At 50.7% G+C, this 17,979-nt stretch overlaps 1 protein-coding gene across 2 annotated transcripts in view; it reads right to left on the bottom strand.

Annotated features, from left to right (window-relative positions):
* Spock1 (SPARC (osteonectin), cwcv and kazal like domains proteoglycan 1) overlaps window positions 1-14,696 on the bottom strand; it is a 473,240-nt gene extending 458,544 nt beyond the window's left edge. The window contains exons 1-2 of one of the 2 annotated variants that reach the window (XM_032884270.1): window positions 14,568-14,696; window positions 13,775-13,960 (exon numbers count right to left, since the gene is read on the bottom strand). In XM_032884270.1, coding sequence (XP_032740161.1) covers window positions 13,775-13,960 — 186 coding nt within the window. In that variant the 5' untranslated portion in view covers window positions 14,568-14,696. The remainder of the gene's footprint in view (window positions 1-13,774; window positions 13,961-14,567) is intronic. The other variant, XM_032884269.1, reaches the window with a different exon arrangement.
* Between the last annotated feature and the right edge of the window lie 3,283 nt (window positions 14,697-17,979).

Raw genomic sequence — 17,979 nt, 5'->3', positions numbered from 1 at the left:
GTACTGACCCCTGTTGCTTGTTCAGAGACCTAACCCATCCGCGGGTCCGTTCTGTATGTTACTAAAACATTTACGTGAAGACTAGGCTCTACAGCGGGAAGGAGCATAGCAAACAGAGAGTAAGACTCTAAAACCTACTTAGAGAAAGTGCCTGAGACGTTACTGTAGACCATGTGGGTGCCAAGTCCTGGGTCAGATGTTTTATGACTGCAAGCCTACTTGAAGGGAAGGAGGTGGTCTCCCAGAGCTGTGCTAATGGGGCAGCATATTACGGGACAGGCGACCTCCATTTTCCCCAGGCACCTTAGAGCTTGCCAAATGACTAAATGGATCTTTTGAAATTAATCCAGGCCTAGGGTGAAGAAAGAATGTTTTCATCTCCGAGTAACACAGGACTTACACGGACAAGAAATGGATCTTTAAAAGGAAAAAGAGGGAGGGGGAGGGAGAGGAGGGGGGAGGGAAGGAGGAGGGAGGGGGGAGGAGGAGGAGGAGGGGAGGAGGAGGAGGAGGAGGGAGGGAAGGAGGAGGGAGGGGAGGAGGAGGAGGGGGAGGAGGAAGAAGAAATAACTTTCAGGCCAGACCAGAAACATCCTGTCTGTCCACACTCCCCATACCCCTCCCAGTGTCTATAGTACTCAACCTTACCCACACCTGAGGCCCTCCAGGCTGAGAGAAGAACGCAGGCTAGATGTCAGGACAGTCTTGGAGGAGGAGGAGGCAGAAGGAAGAGAGCTGACACCAAGTCCTGCCACCAGTCAAGGCTGGACCACACCATATTCCTATTGTCCTAAGGACCCATTATGAAGAGCAAAGCACCAACAGAGATAACGTTCCCCACCTGTGCTCTCTAGACTTGTAGGCAACTTGAACTAAAACTAAGACAGGATCCCACGTCACCTGTGAGGCAACTAGGCTCCATGGCTTTGTCCTGGGCTGTGACTCCTTTCCTGTCTCAAGGGAGAATGCTGGACTATGCTGGACCTGTGTCAAACCCTCAGCACGCAGAAGCCAGGAGATTAGAGCTGAAGTGTTCATGCTGGAGCCCCAATCAGGGCACCCTGGAACAGGCCAAGCTGGAAGCATGCTGGGCCACACAGCACAGGTGACACTACCGTGGGGTCATAGAGCAGGTCTTAAAAGCTTGCTGTTCAGTATAAGAGACAGAGATGAGCTGTAAGCAAGGACCCTCCCTTGTTTACAGTAAGGCGCATTAACAAGCTGGATGGTGAGACAGACGCCAAGGGACAGTCCTCGCCTGTCCATCTGGAAACCGTCAACTCTGGGGGGAATGGAAATGTTTTACTCTGCATTCCCCCCACTCTTTGAGGTAAGAAAATTAAATAGGCCTCTGGTTCACAGTGAAGACGTTTGCTGTAACTCACAGGAAAGCGCAAAGCCATCTTGAACAACTCCCAGTAGCTCTTTCTCTCAACAAAAACAATAAAAGTCACATGGCCTTGATGATACTGCATTGTCTACAGTAAGTTACCACATTCCCCTCCAAGGACGCGACACAGAACACATTTATTCAAATAACCCTGACTTTAACCTCAGAGAAGGCAAAAGTTGCAAGAGAGTGTGTGTCTCAAAGTAGAAGCTCCCAGAGGGCAGGGCCTTTGCCTCCCGTTTCCCACCTGCCCTCCGGGACCTGGGAAACCATGCACACTGGTTTCTTAAGTGAACGGGGAGAGAGCGGCTGGGCAGACGTCCCCGTCCTCGTCTTCCCCAATTTGACACAATCCTTCGCATTTAACATCATTAGCGGAGAGAGAAGCTCGTGGTGGTTGGTGGTGGTTGATGACTGAGAGGGGGGGGAGACTTGGGTCTCTCCAGGGTGTGGACCCTGGTAGGTGACCCCTGCCCCCAGTGAGTGACAAGCCCTACATTCACTCGCGCAATGACAGCGCTAAATTGGAATTGGTGAGTTATGGAAAAGGAAAAAGAAGAGAGCACATCAGCTTAGGAGGAGGGGAGGGAAGGGGGAGCTGGAAGGACTTAAAATCCAGGAGAAGGGGACACTGTGTGCATGCATAAAATTCTCAAGGAAGTTAACTTTTCAAGCATTATAAGAGGAATGACGTTCGCATAGGCTATTATGTTTACAACCTTGGCCTGGCTGTATGTTTCTTTTGTGGGACAGAAGGTTCCACTTGTCCCTGCCCACACACTGTGGCAACTCAAAATGTGGCCAGATGTGGCCAGATGAGTCTTCAGGGATACAGTCTTCTCCAGATCGAGACCAATGGCCTGTAAAAACACTTCCAGAGAGCTGACCAGACTCAGAGAGGTGGCTTCGTGCTCCCAGCTCACAGATGACACAGAAAAAGCACCCAGGGAACCGTTCCCTTGCCTTCTCCACAGTGAGTACACCCAGCAGGTCTGGCGAGAGCTGTGGGCGGGAGGAAGTACCGGGTTAATGAAAAGCAGGCAGATGTCTTAGACACACAGGAAGCCCGAGCGGGGCCCAAGCCTTGTCTGTATTCTATAGAAGAAGCCACTTTGCCGCTGTGGTGAAGATGGACTTGATTTTTAATGATCTCCCCTCAGCCTCTTCCACCACAGGGGCATTAAAGCATCTATAGGATGCGCCAGCAGCGGGGGATTCGTCAGCGGCAATTGCACTTAAGAATCCAGCTCGGAGCATCTGCTCCCAATTATAAGTGAGACTGGGGTTCATTAATACTGCCACCATTTCAGCGGTGTCCCCGGAGAACCGGCTCTGTAGACATTTTCAAAGCCAGGTGCGGATGTGAGAGAGGGCAAAGGGTCTCCCCCACACTCAACTGAGCTGATGCTTCTCCACGGCTGTCTCCCGGGCAGAACCGGAGGGAAGTGAGGACCACCATGCACTTCCCCTGAGTAGGACCCACTGCCTGTGTGTATCCCGGTAGGCATGGCGGGTTACACCATCCTTTACCACGAAACGCGAACACCCAGCACAGGTAAGGGTTTCAGATTCCGAGGGTTCCCGTTCAACACAGATGCGTGTGTAAGGACACCAGGGATCTCTGCTCCTTGAAAATGTGATACAAATGCTTTTTAGATTCGGAAAGACTCTCGTGCTCCAAAATCAGGAAGAATAAAAACCATTCCTTGACCCTCACCGGAACCCTGGTTTGGCACATTATGGAATGCATATATTCACTGGCGTGATCTAACACCTTAAAATGTCCTTTCTGAAGCCCGACAGCACATTTAAACGTCTACGCTGTGCTGCTAAGTGAATGAGAAAGAATGTGTGTGTTAAGCCATAAAAACAGCTTATAAATTATAGGAAACTTTGGAATTGAAAAGTCCAGCTGGTTTGAGATGGTTTGTCAGGCAAAGGCATTTGCTGCCAAGGCTGATGACCTGCGTTCAATCCCCAGGACCCACTTAAGGGAAAGAGGAACTGACTCCTGCAAGGTGTACCCTGGCCTCTGTAGATGTGCCTTTGTGAACACGTCAATCCCCACAAAAAAGGTTAAAAAAACTGTTGAAGTCTACTGAACACAGAGATGTCACCCAAAGAGTTAACATTCCCTGCATAGTGGACAAAAATGAGTGATTAATTTCTCTCTTTCTTTTTTGTATCGACTAACCTTTTAAAAAATTATCTATTTCTTTAAATTGTTGAAAGAATAACAGAATCCTCTGTTAAGTATAGACATTTTTTTTTCTATAGTCCCTTTACCTAACTTTTTTTCTCTAACATTCAAAACACTACTGTGTTCTTAACTGTTTTCATCCATGAGCTTGGCCCTCTCCTGCTCACTCATGTGCGCTCTCTCTCTCTCTCTCTCTCTCTCTCTCTCTCTCTCTCTTTCTCTCTCTTCCTTTCTACACACACACGCACACATACACACAATCACACATACTCTCACACACTCTCACACTCACTCATACACGCATACTCACACACACACTCTCACACTCACTCATATATACACACACTCTCACACTCTCACACACTCTCACACACTCACACACACTCGTACACACACAATCACACACACACTCTCACACTCTCACACACTCACACAATCACACACACACAATCACACACACACTCACACACTTAGACATCTCTCACACACTTAAACTCTCTCTCTCTCTCTCACACACACACACACACACACACACACACACACACGTGTTCCATTCAGCTAGAAGAGTGCCTGAAAAACAATAGAGGCTCAGCATAGTTTTTACTTGGATCTGTGGGTTTGATTATAGGTTTGCTTCTGGTCTTTATTTTTAATTGCATGTGTTGCTACCACTGAATTTTGATTCCGTAGTAGCAAAAGAAATTGGCCTAACCACTTTGGGAAATGGTCCAACCACTTCTCTTAAAGCTGAATGCTCACTTTCTTACGGTGAGCACTGGATCCCACACTAGATGTGTCCCTGGGAACCTAGGCCCACCCAAAGACATGTCCATGATGGTGTTCTTATGTAATAAAGCCCAATGTGCCAAGTGCCCCTCGGTAACAAGTTGTACATGTTTGGGATATTCATAGCACAATGAAAGGAAAAGGATAACACATACCAAAACAAAACTCAACTTTGGTGAATAAAAAACAGACATAACAGAGGGATATCAGACACCACAGAGGGATGAAGACACAACAGAGGGAGGGCAGACACAACAGAGGGAAAGCAGACACAACAGAGGGAGGGCAGATACAACAGAGGGAAGGCAGACACAACAGAGGGAAGGCAGACACAACAGAGGGATAGTGGACACAACAGAGGGATGACCAGTGTTTAGGACCCCAGAGTCAGGCCATATGGTAGTAATTTTTCACAGATTTCAACATAAGTCCAGGTGAGCTCAGGTAATCTGACAAGGGCAGGTGTAAAAGCCTCATCCACGGTCCGCTAGAGGTATGGTCTGGAATCACAGGAAGTAGAAGGTGCCAGAGAGCCCAGTATGCGAGACTTGCTGGTCCATTTGTAGGCCTGTTCCTTGCAGAATGACTCCGAACAGGTTTCTCCAACCACTACACACTTCTTGGCTTGTCTCAGGCAGGAGCCATGTTCGTCTCCCTACTGTACCTAAGAACAACTTGACTGGTCAGTCTCCGCGTAACAAGCACAGGGACAAACAAACTTGGCATACTGACAAGCCTGCTGAGTCAGTATGCTAGGATCTGTCTCTGGAAGGCAAGAAAACATGTCTGGAAGGACTATAGAAAGAAACTATTCAAAACTAGGTGCAAGGAGCTGGACACGTGATTCAACTGTCAGGGCCCTTATCCTTCTTGCAGAGGACCCAGGTTCCGATCTCAACACTCAGCTGCAGGGCGGGTATGATGCCCCCTTCTGGCTTCCACAGGCACTGCATGCATGTGCTGCACATGCATACGTGTTGACAAACGCTAACAACACATAAAATACAAATATATACATCTTTCTATGATATATGTGCAAAGGTTCTTCTGCAGCGTTATTTAAGCCAGCAGCCCCGGCACACAAAAGTCACACAACTTCCAAATACCAACCAGAAAGCGCAGTAGTTGGGCCTTCACGGGGATGGCATTTCCACCGAAGTGACACAGGAATCATTCAGGAAGATGAAAACAATGGAACAGACCAGGCCCTGGGGTTAACACAAGACTGGCTGTTGTTATAAGGAAAACAACGTGCGTCTTGCTCGAAGTGCTGGGCACTCACCAGGAAGGCCCACAAAATCCCAGGAGACTCGGCATGCCCACTAAACGCCGAAAGATCTTGAAAAACTCAGACTCCCCAGAATAATGGCACAATGGGAAAACCCCCAGGTGGGCACATGTCTCTTCAATGGACTCTTTTCTCCCTCTTGGCCATAGGTCTACTGATTTTAGGCACCGTGAATTTACTATCGATTAGGGGGGATAAAATCAACCAAGTGGCGTAGAGTGAAGCTTAAGAGTTAGGAGGGGAGGTCAGTGGAATGGCTTTGGAACACGGGATCCTGTCAGCGCTTGCTACTGATTGGAATTTGGCCTCTGAAGGCAGGAAGATTTGGTTTTGATGGTTTACCCAGTCCTCTGTGGTAGTGAAGGTCTCCATCGATCTTACTGTACTCATGAGTTCAAACACCTCTATACCAAACAGGACTCACAGGTTACTCCAATCCACAAATGAGCAATGACTATTGTTCAAAACTGACGCAGGGCACACATGTACTGGAAAATGGGATTTTTCCTTGCCCTGATGTCAGTGGTAGCCCTGTCGGTATGAGGTGAATTTTGCTCACCCTCACTTTGCTTCATGGCGTCGGTTACCCTAACTGACTTCAGAGAGCAAAGCCTTTCGTGTGTGACCTCAAAGTCTGGACTCCACTTGCTCTCAGCAGTGGGAGAGAGGAAGGGAAGGGAGCACCTCAGGGGTACCTCAGGGGCACCTCGCAAACTTTGGTCTTATTTTAAAATACCGACCTCACAAAGCATCCAGGAAACTCTGCAGCCCCTCAAACAGCAGAGGGAACCGGGGCTCTAAAGCCCAGCTCACTTGACTGGAGACAAACACGCTAAAAAGGTTATGTAGTACCAGGTTGTGAGCCCAAATCCGCACAGCACAAAGGCTATAGAGGGTGGCACAGAAAGGCACAGGAGGGGAGAGGAGGAGTAGGTGACCTCCCCAGTGCTTGGGCCATCTTTGTACTGTAAGTTCGATAACTGACTCTTTGGTCTCAAAAACAGTGTAGTAAACTGAAGATGTGTGAACACGTAGGCGAGAGAACCCTAGGATAAACACTCCTGATAAAAGCACCTTACAGGCTTTCTCCCTTCTGGACCCTCAGCCCTGTCCGTGCTTCTGTCTGGAACACAGCTGTCTGCTCTCCTCCCCTGCTAACTCAGTCTTCTGGCTTAGCCTCTGTTCCTTCACCAGGGATGGAGACTTCCCCAACACAAAGCTTTCCAGAGCTCCTCCTCCTGATCCAGGCTCCAGATACCTGGTGCCTCCCCCTCCCAGCTGCACCTTGGTGGCTATGTGAAGGCGGTCTGTCTCACACAGAAGATCAAGGCCCCGGGACAGTACAGACTGTGTCTGTCCCCTGCTCCAAGCACCTAGCAAAGACCGGATGTGACTGGCATTTGAGGATCAGCTCCACACCAACAAAGCACCCATCTTGGGATCGACTATTTGTTGTTGCTTGGGGTTCCCTAAGCCCTAGCCAGTGTGCTCTGACCGCTGTGAAGTGCAGGCCCCCGAGTGCCTTGAATGAGCAGGAACTGAACAGCGGGTTATTGGGAGAGACGGAACAACAGTCTGGCCAATCCTAGGCCTACTCCCAGTGGGTTCTAAACCCAAACCTGGAGCTTGGGGGTAGACTTGAATCCTGTGGGAACCATCACTAGACTGTGTGGGTCCTGTCCCCAGAGGAACGGCCTCACTCAGAACCGAGACCAAACGGCAGGTATCTGATGTGCAGAGGGACTAAAAAAGCTGTGATAGCACATGGCTAGCTGGACCGTCCGCCTCAGGACCCCATCACCTCTCTACCCATAAAACCAGCCTTGGCAATTTATTTCATCTCCTACAGAAATGTCTTTGGAATAATTACCTAACCTGGGGGAAACGAGGCCATGTGTCTAAGTAGCTCCCCATGTAACACACAGCACAGAGACCCCTCTTGATAAGAAAGGCAGGTGGAGCAGCAGAAATGGCTCAGCAGTTGTGAACTACAGAGCGCTCTTGCAGAGGACCTGGGTTGGCTCCAAGCACCACCACCTACTGCAACTCCTGTGTCCGGGGTTCTCGTGCCCACATCTCACTTCTCGGGCTCCTTCATGTGTGCATAGACACGTGTATAGCACATACATGGTAGGCACATGAACACACATGTTTTAAAAGGGAAACGCAGGCTCCCTGAAAGTGTGTGAGTTTAGAAACTGGCTATGTCTGGTTTGAAATGTCATACTGAATAAAGAAATGTAATTTTTGTAAAATGGCTAATTACCAATTTTCCTCCGTCTCCTCAAGCAAAATAACAGCTAAGCTAATGGTTGGTCAAGGCTTTTCCCTTGGGGACTCTTACGGGTCAGGTTCTCTCTCTGGAGCCACTTCTTAAGCTTGTAAAATAACTTTGCCAGCATGTCTCAAAGTCCCTCGTCTCCCAGAAATGCGATCCAGTCCTGCCCCTGTGGGGAGAGGGGGGACTGCAAAGACCATGCAGAGGTGGGAAACTCGATTCGGTCAGTCAGCAGAGACAAGAAGCCCTACCACCATCCACCAAGCAAGACCTCTCTTCTCTCTGCCAAGGACAGACCAAAAAGAAGGCCAAAGAAGACAGGACGCTCTTAGGCCTGTCAACCCTGAAACTGACCCAGGGAAGTAATTATTTCTCTCAGTGGCCGTGTGGTTCAGAGGGTTTAAGACAGTGGGTTCATTAAAGAGAGTCGGGACCGCAGCTCATTTATGTCTCCTTGAACCTGGTCAATCAAAATGGCTCTCCGTTACACTCTGTCACCAACCCACCTCACGTGGTAACAAATTAATGACCAACCCACTAAGCCACGCCATCTCTGGTCACCAGCCCCATGGACGAAGTCAACAGTCTCCCGCCGTCCCAGAGGGAGACCCACTTATTTTAAGTGAGATGCTATGATCAGAGAGCCGCTGCCACCCACTCCTGCCACAGAGTGCCACATCCCACGGAGCATGCTCCGTGCACTCTCATTAGAGGTACAAGCCTAGGCCACTCAGGAGTAGGACAAATGCCATTGAAGGCAGTGCTTCTGACTCTTCGGGCTTCCTGGGAGGTAATTATCCTGGAGCTAAATGTCAAGGCTGGTTTGGTGTGTGCAAAAGAAAGGAAATGTCATGTTTAGTGTAAGCAACAATATTATTTTAATCAAATCAGAAGCTCATTATTAGGAGATAACGCTTGGCACAACGCCGGTAATAGGCTGTGTCTACCTTGCTCCCCACGGTTCAGGTGCAGGGCCGACTGACATGGGGAAGGGTTGCTTACCGTGTGATTTGGATGGAACTAGGGACAGGGTGCACAGGTAAGAACCATTCAGCCCCGTTGGTTGCAGGCCCCAGGACCCTCCACATTCAGGTAGCTCTGGAGTCCTGGCTAAGAAGCTCAGCTCTCTTGATACACAGGCAAGGATAGGGGTATTTTTTTCCATTGAATTATTATATCAAGTAATACACAGGAAGTGTCTTGAACAATGCCCGACACACGGTAGGTTCCATAAACGTTTGCGATTATCTGTTTCTGCAATGTTAAATCATTTCCTTACAGCCAGCGGGTATTATCTTCATGAGAAAGAAAAAAAAACTTTTTTTAAAAAAAGATCGTGGAATAAGAAAGAACTGGGCCACAGCCTAAGTTACCAGAGACAAAGGCTTACGCTAAACCTGCTCCCTTTTATAGGTCAGAGCCGCGTACTTAGGAAGCAGTCAAATATTTACAAGGATGAATGAAACGTAGGAATGAATAGCGGGAACTTGGTCAAAGCCAAATCGGATTTGAGACATTTTGATGTCTCAAACTCAGACCACGGGGCAGTCGGATACATGACTGCTAGAGATGGAGAAGTGCTTTGTGGCTTAATATAAACACTAGCTTTTGGTACTTCCTCCTGACGATGAGGATGGCGATGGTGATGATGGTGACGATGACGTTAGATTCACCCCATTCCCTGCCCACCAGTCCCATTATCTTTGTTTTCAAGACTGACCTGTGCTGCCCCAATATCCTTGACGAGGTCATCTACTGGAGAGTGGTCAACTTGCCAACTGCCATCTTACTGAAAACTGTCCCCTTCTCCCGGCAGCTGACAATTGCCAATAGCTCATGGCTTGGAGTGGGATTGTGTGCCCAGTTCCTCTCTCCAGGCTGGCATTTGGTCTGGTTTGGGTTTGTTGTCTCAACCACAGTGAGCTCACATGGGTCGCTGTCCTGCTTATAGCTTCCTTCTTTGATGTTATATTTGTGAAAAAGTCCAGGCCTCCCTCTGACCAAAACATCCCAATTTCTATTCTTTATAAAGTAATAGACAAGCCCAGTAACCACAAGCCCATGGAGGAACTACAAGCCCATGGAGGAACCACAAGCCAATGGAGGAACCTCAAGCACATGGAAGAACCATAAGCTCATGAAGGAACCACAAGCCCATGGAGGAACTACAAGCTCATAGAGGAACCACAAGCCAATGGAGGAACCTCAAGCTCTTGGAGGAACCATAAATGCATGGAGGAACCATAGGCTCATAGAGGAGTCACAAGCTCATAGAGGAACTATAAGTGCATGGAAGAACCACAAATTCATGGAAGAACCACAAGCTCATGGACGAACCATAGGCTCATGGTGGAACCACGAGTTAATGAGGGAACCACAGGCTCATGGAGGAACCATAAGTGCATGAGGAACCATGAGCTCATGGAACAACCACAAGCTCATGAAGGAACCACAAGTGTTCAGAGGATCCGCCATCTGAGCGTTTTTATGTCATTGTTGGATCCCTAACTCCAGAAAACTAGTCATGAGGTCATTCTAATGGTTCAACTGGGGATAATGAGTATTCGTGCCCTGAGAGTGACAAGACACATTTAAAAGTGGCAGTTCAGGAGCTACCATGTCACCTTCAGCAATGTCACAGCGCATTCAACAGCCAAGAAAGCAAGGGGCTCACCCCACCATCGTGTCCATTTCCAAGTCAATCAGGTTGGTACGATCGCTTCTCTGAAAAGACTGCTTAGAGCCAAGCGCATGGGACTGCACACCTATAACCCCAGCACTAGCTAGACCAGAGGGTCAGGAGTTCAAGGCTGGACTAGAGGAAACTGTCTCAAAACATCAAAATAAGACAAAATGAAGAGAACTCTTGGCTTTTAGTTTGCCAAGATGGAAAGTCACTTCTAAGTGTCTATCACCCAAGTCCAACAAAGCAATGAGTCAGCAGTGAAAGATGGGTAGTTTTCTTTCACAGTGAGTTTCAAAAAACCTGAGGCGCACGTTTACCATATTCCTTTAAAGTGATCAGGGACTTCAAAGCTGAAAGCCCCAACCAGGCACGGTGGCGCACGCCTTTAATCCCAGCAGTTGGGAGGCAGAGGCAAAGGGATCTCTGCATTTGAGGCCAGCCTAGGCTACAGAATGAGTTCCAGGTCAGCAGAAAACAAAACAAAGACGAAGCCCCAAAATGATAGGCCAAGAAGGTTTTGTTAACTTGGAACAAGGCCTGGCTTGCTGGAACTCATCAGGCTGGCCAGGCTCCTCCCACCCAGCGTGGCCCCGCCCACTTGGGTGGCCCCTCACACCCGGTGTGACCCCCCCTCACCCAGGTGGCCCCTCCCACCCTGGGTGGCCCCTCCCACCGAGATGCACTTTCTTACCCCAAGGGTAGCCTGTGTCTGGAGAAACCAGCCTCCTCCCCGGTCCCCAAGGGCTTTGCTACTTCTAAGACCCAACTAAAGATAGTTGGGCTTGCTCTAAAAGGACCCCTGATCTGAGTTCACACCACTTAGAGGGGTTAATGGCATTCAATTATATCTGAGTCACTGCGGGAATCACGTGACTCCATGAAGCGTAGAGAATGGTTGATGATTGATGGTGTTTGCAAATGTTTCAACATCTTTGGATGTTTTTAATGGTTTGCTGAGCCGAATTGTCGTTTTCACAAACTATACGCTGCTAAAAGCACTAGTTGGGCATTAAATCTGCTCTGGAGGCTTCCTGCCTCGTGTTTGAACCTTGGGCCTTTCTTCAAAACAGCCATGAAGGCGGCGTTCCTAGTCATACTAAGAAACACGAACAAATAGCACTCTTCCTAAAAAAGGAGTCCAGGTCCCCAGAAGAAAAGCCTGGTGTAGCAAGCGACCCAAGTCTCACCATCAGTTAGGATTCGGCGGGAAATATTGGTCTACTATTTTTCAGTCAAGACCATGCAAGGGAAAGATAAGAAATAAGCTGTTCATTTTCCTAAGACTCAAAGCTTAAACACAAGGCACCCTGAGGATACAGACCTTCACACAACCCAGAGATCCAGCAGGCTCAAGTGTCCACCCATTCCCTGTTCCACATCACCAACCTCTAAACCAGCCGTCCTCGACCTTCCTAGTGCTGAGACCCTTAAATAAAGTTCCTCATGTTGTGGTGACCCCCCACCAACCATAAAACCATTTTGCTACTACTTCATAACTGTAATTTTTCTACTGTTAAAACCTGATATGCATGGTATCTGATATACAAGCCCCCCCCAAAAAAAAACCATAATGCAAATGTCTGATATGCGGTATCCCAAAGGGGTTGTGCTCCACAGGTTGAGAACCACTGCTCTAAACCAAGCCCAACTTACCCGGGTGTGTAAGGGCTCATCACGTGCCTGGATCCTCACCCCTCACTGACACGCAGTAATTTAAAGCAAAAATAAAACTGTGTCTTTACCCTCCGTGCTCCATCCTACACACAGGGGTGGTAGCATCACCGTCTGGCCCTCCAGAGCTTAGCTGAGTAGGAACTGCGATGCAGCTAGCATCTCTTTATGTTGGGTCCAACAGGCAGATCTGTTGCAGACAGCCCCAAGTACCCAAGTGTTTGTTTGAACAGCTCTTCCCAGAAGAAGCTCCTCCAGGGAGGCGAGGGGCTGGGAGAACATAACAGCAAATCCCCACTCAAGACTAAAGTCGCTTCTCCTGCTGGGAGGGAGACTGGACAGGTGCTATTTAGAAAGCACAGGGAGGCATCTGAAGTCATTCGGCTCCTCAGAGACGGACACCCTGCAAGACCTGGAGATACTGAGAATAGGCTCTAAGGAAATCCAGTGGAGAGAAGTGTGGGGTCCCCTTCTCTACCTCTACATATAAGCCATGCCCTGTGATGAGAGCATGGGGTTCAGTGGTATGACTCAGGTCACCCCTTTAAATATATATATATGGTATGGCTCAGGTCATGCCATGTATATACATATATAATTTTTTTAAATGTCCTAACACATACACTACTGTATAAAAACAACATTCAAACATAAAAGCTTTACTCATTGTAAGTCTTGGACATTTTTACAATATCGAGAGCATCTCAGGGACATGGATTTCTAATGTCCCCTTAATCTGCCACTCTGGGGTGTCTTTGAAGGGGCTGGGAGCAGGTCCTACTGGGGGGTGCTCCTTGCCCTATCTTCTGGGGGCACATAGGTATGTAGAAGTCAGGGTTGTGGTGGAGACAAACAGCAGATGTGCTCCGAGATGCTCCGGAGTTTCTACCCCACGTCCCAGCCAGCACTCTCATGGGGAAAGGGGTCTGATTCTCTGGGCTGTCTGCTCCCTTTTCCCTTCCTCTAAAGTCTGGAAGGCTCCAAACCACCACACTCTTCCCTGTCGTCTCATCAAGCTCATTGCCAGGAGACTCCCGAGACCCCCCCCCCACGCCCGCCGTATCTGCCTCCCTAATAAATGAGCTGTGCTTGTCCATTAGGGATTTTTTATTTTCTGATGCACCCTAAAGATGACCAAATCCTGCCGCTCCTGGGAGCTTCCCTCCAGGGCTTGGTAAAGTCAGTCCGCCATCAGAAGCTCTCAGACACTTGGAGAGCCTCTCTCCCCAAGCTGCTCAAGGTTCGTGCCCCGTGTCTGCACGGAAGGCTGCATTGATCCGACAAGTGCACACACCTGGACTACAGGTAACACGCAAGAGCACCCAGCCTTCCAAGTTCTCTTTAAAGTTCCTCTCAGGCCAGATGTATGCACTGTAGACCTCCATGGCAGGTTTGGACCTACCGCCCCTACTCCTACACCCCCCTCTGGTTTCCCCCCATTTTCTACCCCCAGGGCTGGTAGCAGCGGTACTCACATCTCGGAAGCGGTTCCAGTACTTGTCACGGTCATACTGGGAGACGGTGCTCAGCCACTGGTCATTGTCTAGGAAATTGGCGTTGTTGAGGGCCGCGCCACCGGCCAGCGCGTCCAGGTGCCGGCTGTCCACTTGGAGGAAGCACCACGCCGCGGCAGCCGCCGCGAGCACCGCGATCGCTGGCATCTGGGGGCAGGGCACACGGGCGTGAGCCGGTGACAACAGGGCTACCTCAAGCCCCTCACTCCCGCCGGGTGTCTGGGCGCCTCAGGGCGCGCACAAGCTACAGCGCCTAGGGATCGCGGCGGGGACAGGGTGGTCCCTCTCACACCTGGGACGGAGGCTGCACCTGGAGAGCCCTTACGAATGGAAACAGCTATTAACGCAGAGCCTGGGTCACGGATTCGGGGCTACCGTCAAACTATAGAGGAACCTCTCACCCGCTCCCGGATGTGGGGCTCCAGTACATCTCCCCAAAACCCGGATGCTCAATGTGCCAGCCGCACTCCCACAGACGGGGCCCCACAGCTCTGGGGCAGAGATGGGGATGATAACGGCGCTCTGAGCATCATCCCAGGCTCTGTCAGATGGGGGCTCCGGGGTGCCCTCAAGCCGGGCTTCCCATCCCAGCTAAGGCAAAGGTCTCCCTGCTCCCGACCCGCGGCTTCTTTGCAACAGGGACACGCAGAGATGCCCCCAGGCCCTGACCCTGCCGGCCCGGGAGATGGCCTCGGGAAGATCCCAACTACGGCAAATATGCCAAGTTGGGGTTCAGTGTTCTGCGGGCACGTACCTTGGGAGCCCGCCCGAGTCCCGGTGCCCGAGTTGCTGGTGTTCCTGTACCGCGGTGGCTGGGAAGGCTGCTGCCCGGCTCGTTCCCCTGCGCACCTGCCGCCGCCGCCGCGCGTCCGGCCGCTTTGTGAGCCCGCAGCGCTCTGGCTCGTCTCGGGCGCGGCGTCCGCGGGCGGAGAAGCCCGAACTCGTAGCCGAGGCCTCTGGCGCCCTCTGGCGGTTACTCGGCGCTGAGCGGTCCCATTCGGGAGCGTGATTCATTCCCAGCTCTCTGCAGGGCTGACACAGATTTCAAACCCAGGGGAATGGTGTTAGAAGGCCAAGAAGTCGCCAGTGTTGAAGGACTCTCAACGAGTAGGTGGTCGGGACACCCGGCTCAGAATCTCTACGGTGGAGAGAGGAGAGAGCCTCCCGACTTTCTGAATCAGCATAGCTTAACGGGGTCTCCAAGAGTCTGCCCTTTAAATGAGTCCCTGGTGCGTCTTGAGCACAATGTTTGAGTGAACTTCTCTATTCCCTGGTCCAAGCCATACATAAACCCAGTATCTCTAAGTCTGGTCCCCACCCAGAGCTACCCATAAGAGTCCTGTGGAACCGTCCTCCGGCTTCAAGCTCAGGACAGAAGGAAAGGACTGGCTTTGCCCGAGCCCTTGCTTCTCTTTCCAAATACTCAGCGAGTTTGGTTCATTGGGGATGGGAGGGGCTTAACAGGTGCCCCTGCCTGAAAGCAGGTGCGTCCCCTGTCTGCTTCTCTATGCAGCTGTAGCCTATTGCCCAGCACTCAACCACACTGACCACACACATCCACCAAAACCCTAGTCCCCTGCACACCTGCTCTCTTTCCCTTCTGCCTCTCGCTCTGCTCCCTCCTCACGGCCTCACTTCCTACGCAGGCTACCCTTGGGTTCAGACCCCAGTGGCAAGGGCTTCTCCGGCGCTGGGCTCACTTTGGCCTCGGTCAAACTTGAGCTACCAGAACCTCTGAATGCATTCTGCAGCTGCCTCGTCTCCACTCGTTCAGAGATTTGTGGTCCCTGTGATTCAGGACAGGACCTCAGTGACACTGCCCCAAGAACTCAGTGTTTCTCCAGCTGCAAGCTCACTGCGTTCGAGGTCACTTCTTCTAAGCCTGCCCTTCCCATGGGCTGGAACTCTAGGACAATATGTGCCATCTTGTCCTCAGCTGCTCCTCCATGCACAGGCACCATTCACGACACATCACAAACAGTATCAGAGGAATTCTGAGCCTCACTTTTCAGTATGTCACCACGATGATGTGGCCGGTTGTGAACTGTGCTGTAATAATTTGGCTACGGATGGCCTGGTTTAAGTTGGACTGTGACTTATTTTAAGCATTGACTGAAATGCAAGTCTTAGGCAGTTCTCAATAGGAGAGTAGTGGGGTCCTTTTTTCATGTTGGGGAAACACCTCACCCAGGGAGTATCTTATCACAGACGGGGGTGAATACACCGAGTGTCTGATGTCACGGCGGGAGCCAGAGAGGCTCGGGAGAGTGAGAGGAATACGTCTCACATTTCGAGAGAAACTTACATGCCAAGTTAGGGCTCGGTGATCTGCGGACAGGTATCTGGGGAGCCCACCCGAGTCCTGGCCCCCAAGTTACTGGGTTCCCGAACCACAGTGGCTGGGAAAGCTGCGGCTCTGGCTCACAGGATGAGGTAATGTGCAAGCATTACCTCAGCGGTCCTCAGCCATGTTTTGTCAGCAGCCCTGTTCTGAAGAGTCATCCCCGATGTCGTTTTTACCTCTTCACAGCCAGTTCTTTCAAGAAGCCATCTTATCTACCTTTGAGCCGACTAAGGGATCTGTCACACCAGTCATCTCCCCTACTCAATCTCTCTATGAGCTCCTGAAGCTTGGCCTCCCCTGGCGTCATCACAGGTCATCTTCCACACCGGAGTCTCAGCCACGCCTTCCTGCCCTACCTTAGCCTCCTTTCCTTAGGCACCTGCATCCCTTGCGGTCCCCGGCCGAGAATCTTCAAGTTGGCTCCAACCCACAATGGTTTAGAAGCTCCCTGCTCTATTCCCAGCTGCATACTCCACGTCTCAGGGTGCCCACGGGGCATATGTTTTTCACACCTGTATCCGCAGGCTCACCTCGGAACTTGACGTTGAACGGTCAATAAACCCAGAGATGGGAAGAACAAGCAAATGCCTGACACACCTCAAAGTCTTAAACCCCCTGTCTCCAACCTTTGGGCCTCCAGAGCAAGTCTCTGATTTTTCTGGGAAGACCTGTCCCCAGTTTAATTAGAGGGCACCTACTCTTGGCCAGGTGCCAGCTTCACAACTGGAATTGTCCCTGTAACCCCTGTTCCTAGGAAGGGCAGCCAGCACTGCACAGGCTGGAGGCGGTGTCCGCGCAGGCCTGAGCCAAGAATGGACTTAACCTTGTAGTAGGGTGAAGACGCTGGCAGCTGGATACCTGCCATCCGCTCAGCCGGCGCTCCTGGGGGGGGGGGGGACGTCAGATTTATTCGGCTGTAAGAAGCACCCAGGACCAAATCAATACGGTGCCTTGGGGCTGTATTTCTGCTCTTCATTGGCTCACACGCAAGTATAATAACTCCTTGTTTTAACATAGTTCTCATTTCCAAGGAGCCCACATGTTTTATTTTCGGTTTAATGGATCCTCAAACATGTGCTCCTGGCTAGACTGAAGCAGACAGAACTGTCGCCACTTTTCTGCCGAGGAGAGGGGATTGCAGGAAGAACTGTGAAGGTCACAGAGAGATGGTCTAGCCCAGTCTAACCCCAGAAGTCACCCCCTCGGGACCCTCTGCTGGCAGGCTGGGCTGAGAACTGCCTACTGGGCTGCATTCAATGACAGGGGTTCATTGTTTGGCTGTCCGCCTGGGCTTATTTTTAGCCACAAACTCATATGTCTTCCTGACACATGTCATCTCCATTTCACTACCTCGGCTGCTGCGAGTTCAAACTGTCGACAGCAGGATGCTTGTGTCTCATCTCTGGTCAAGCCTGCTCCCCCGACCTATGTCCCCACCTCGGGGAAGCGCCCTCCCAATCCTGGCATCGACTTTGACCTTCTCAGCCCCCCACCCTCGATGACCTTGTAGGACTACTCTACTGGTGAATTCTTCCCAGACGCCCTCCCTCCCCGCTGATTTCCTGCGTCTCTCACCTGCACTGCACTGCACTGCCCAGGATCCTTGGCTGGGGCCTCCATCTTCTGACCACATAAAATTCCCGTGTGGGCACTCAGAGAGGCAAGGAAGCCCTCCACGGGTGTAGAGTCTTCTTCCCCATGTAAATGTGACTTCTCCATATTTTCTGCTTTTGCTGTCCCCTCGGTATAAATACCTCACACCTCAGCTTAAGGTCCTGTGCCTCCCTCTGAGCCCTTGGGCTTCCCCCTCCCCCTGCTGGAT

This window comes from Rattus rattus, chromosome 14 (assembly GCF_011064425.1).
Source record: "Rattus rattus isolate New Zealand chromosome 14, Rrattus_CSIRO_v1, whole genome shotgun sequence".
NCBI lineage: Eukaryota > Metazoa > Chordata > Mammalia > Rodentia > Muridae > Rattus > Rattus rattus.
This window is presented reverse-complemented; position numbering and strand designations above follow the sequence as displayed.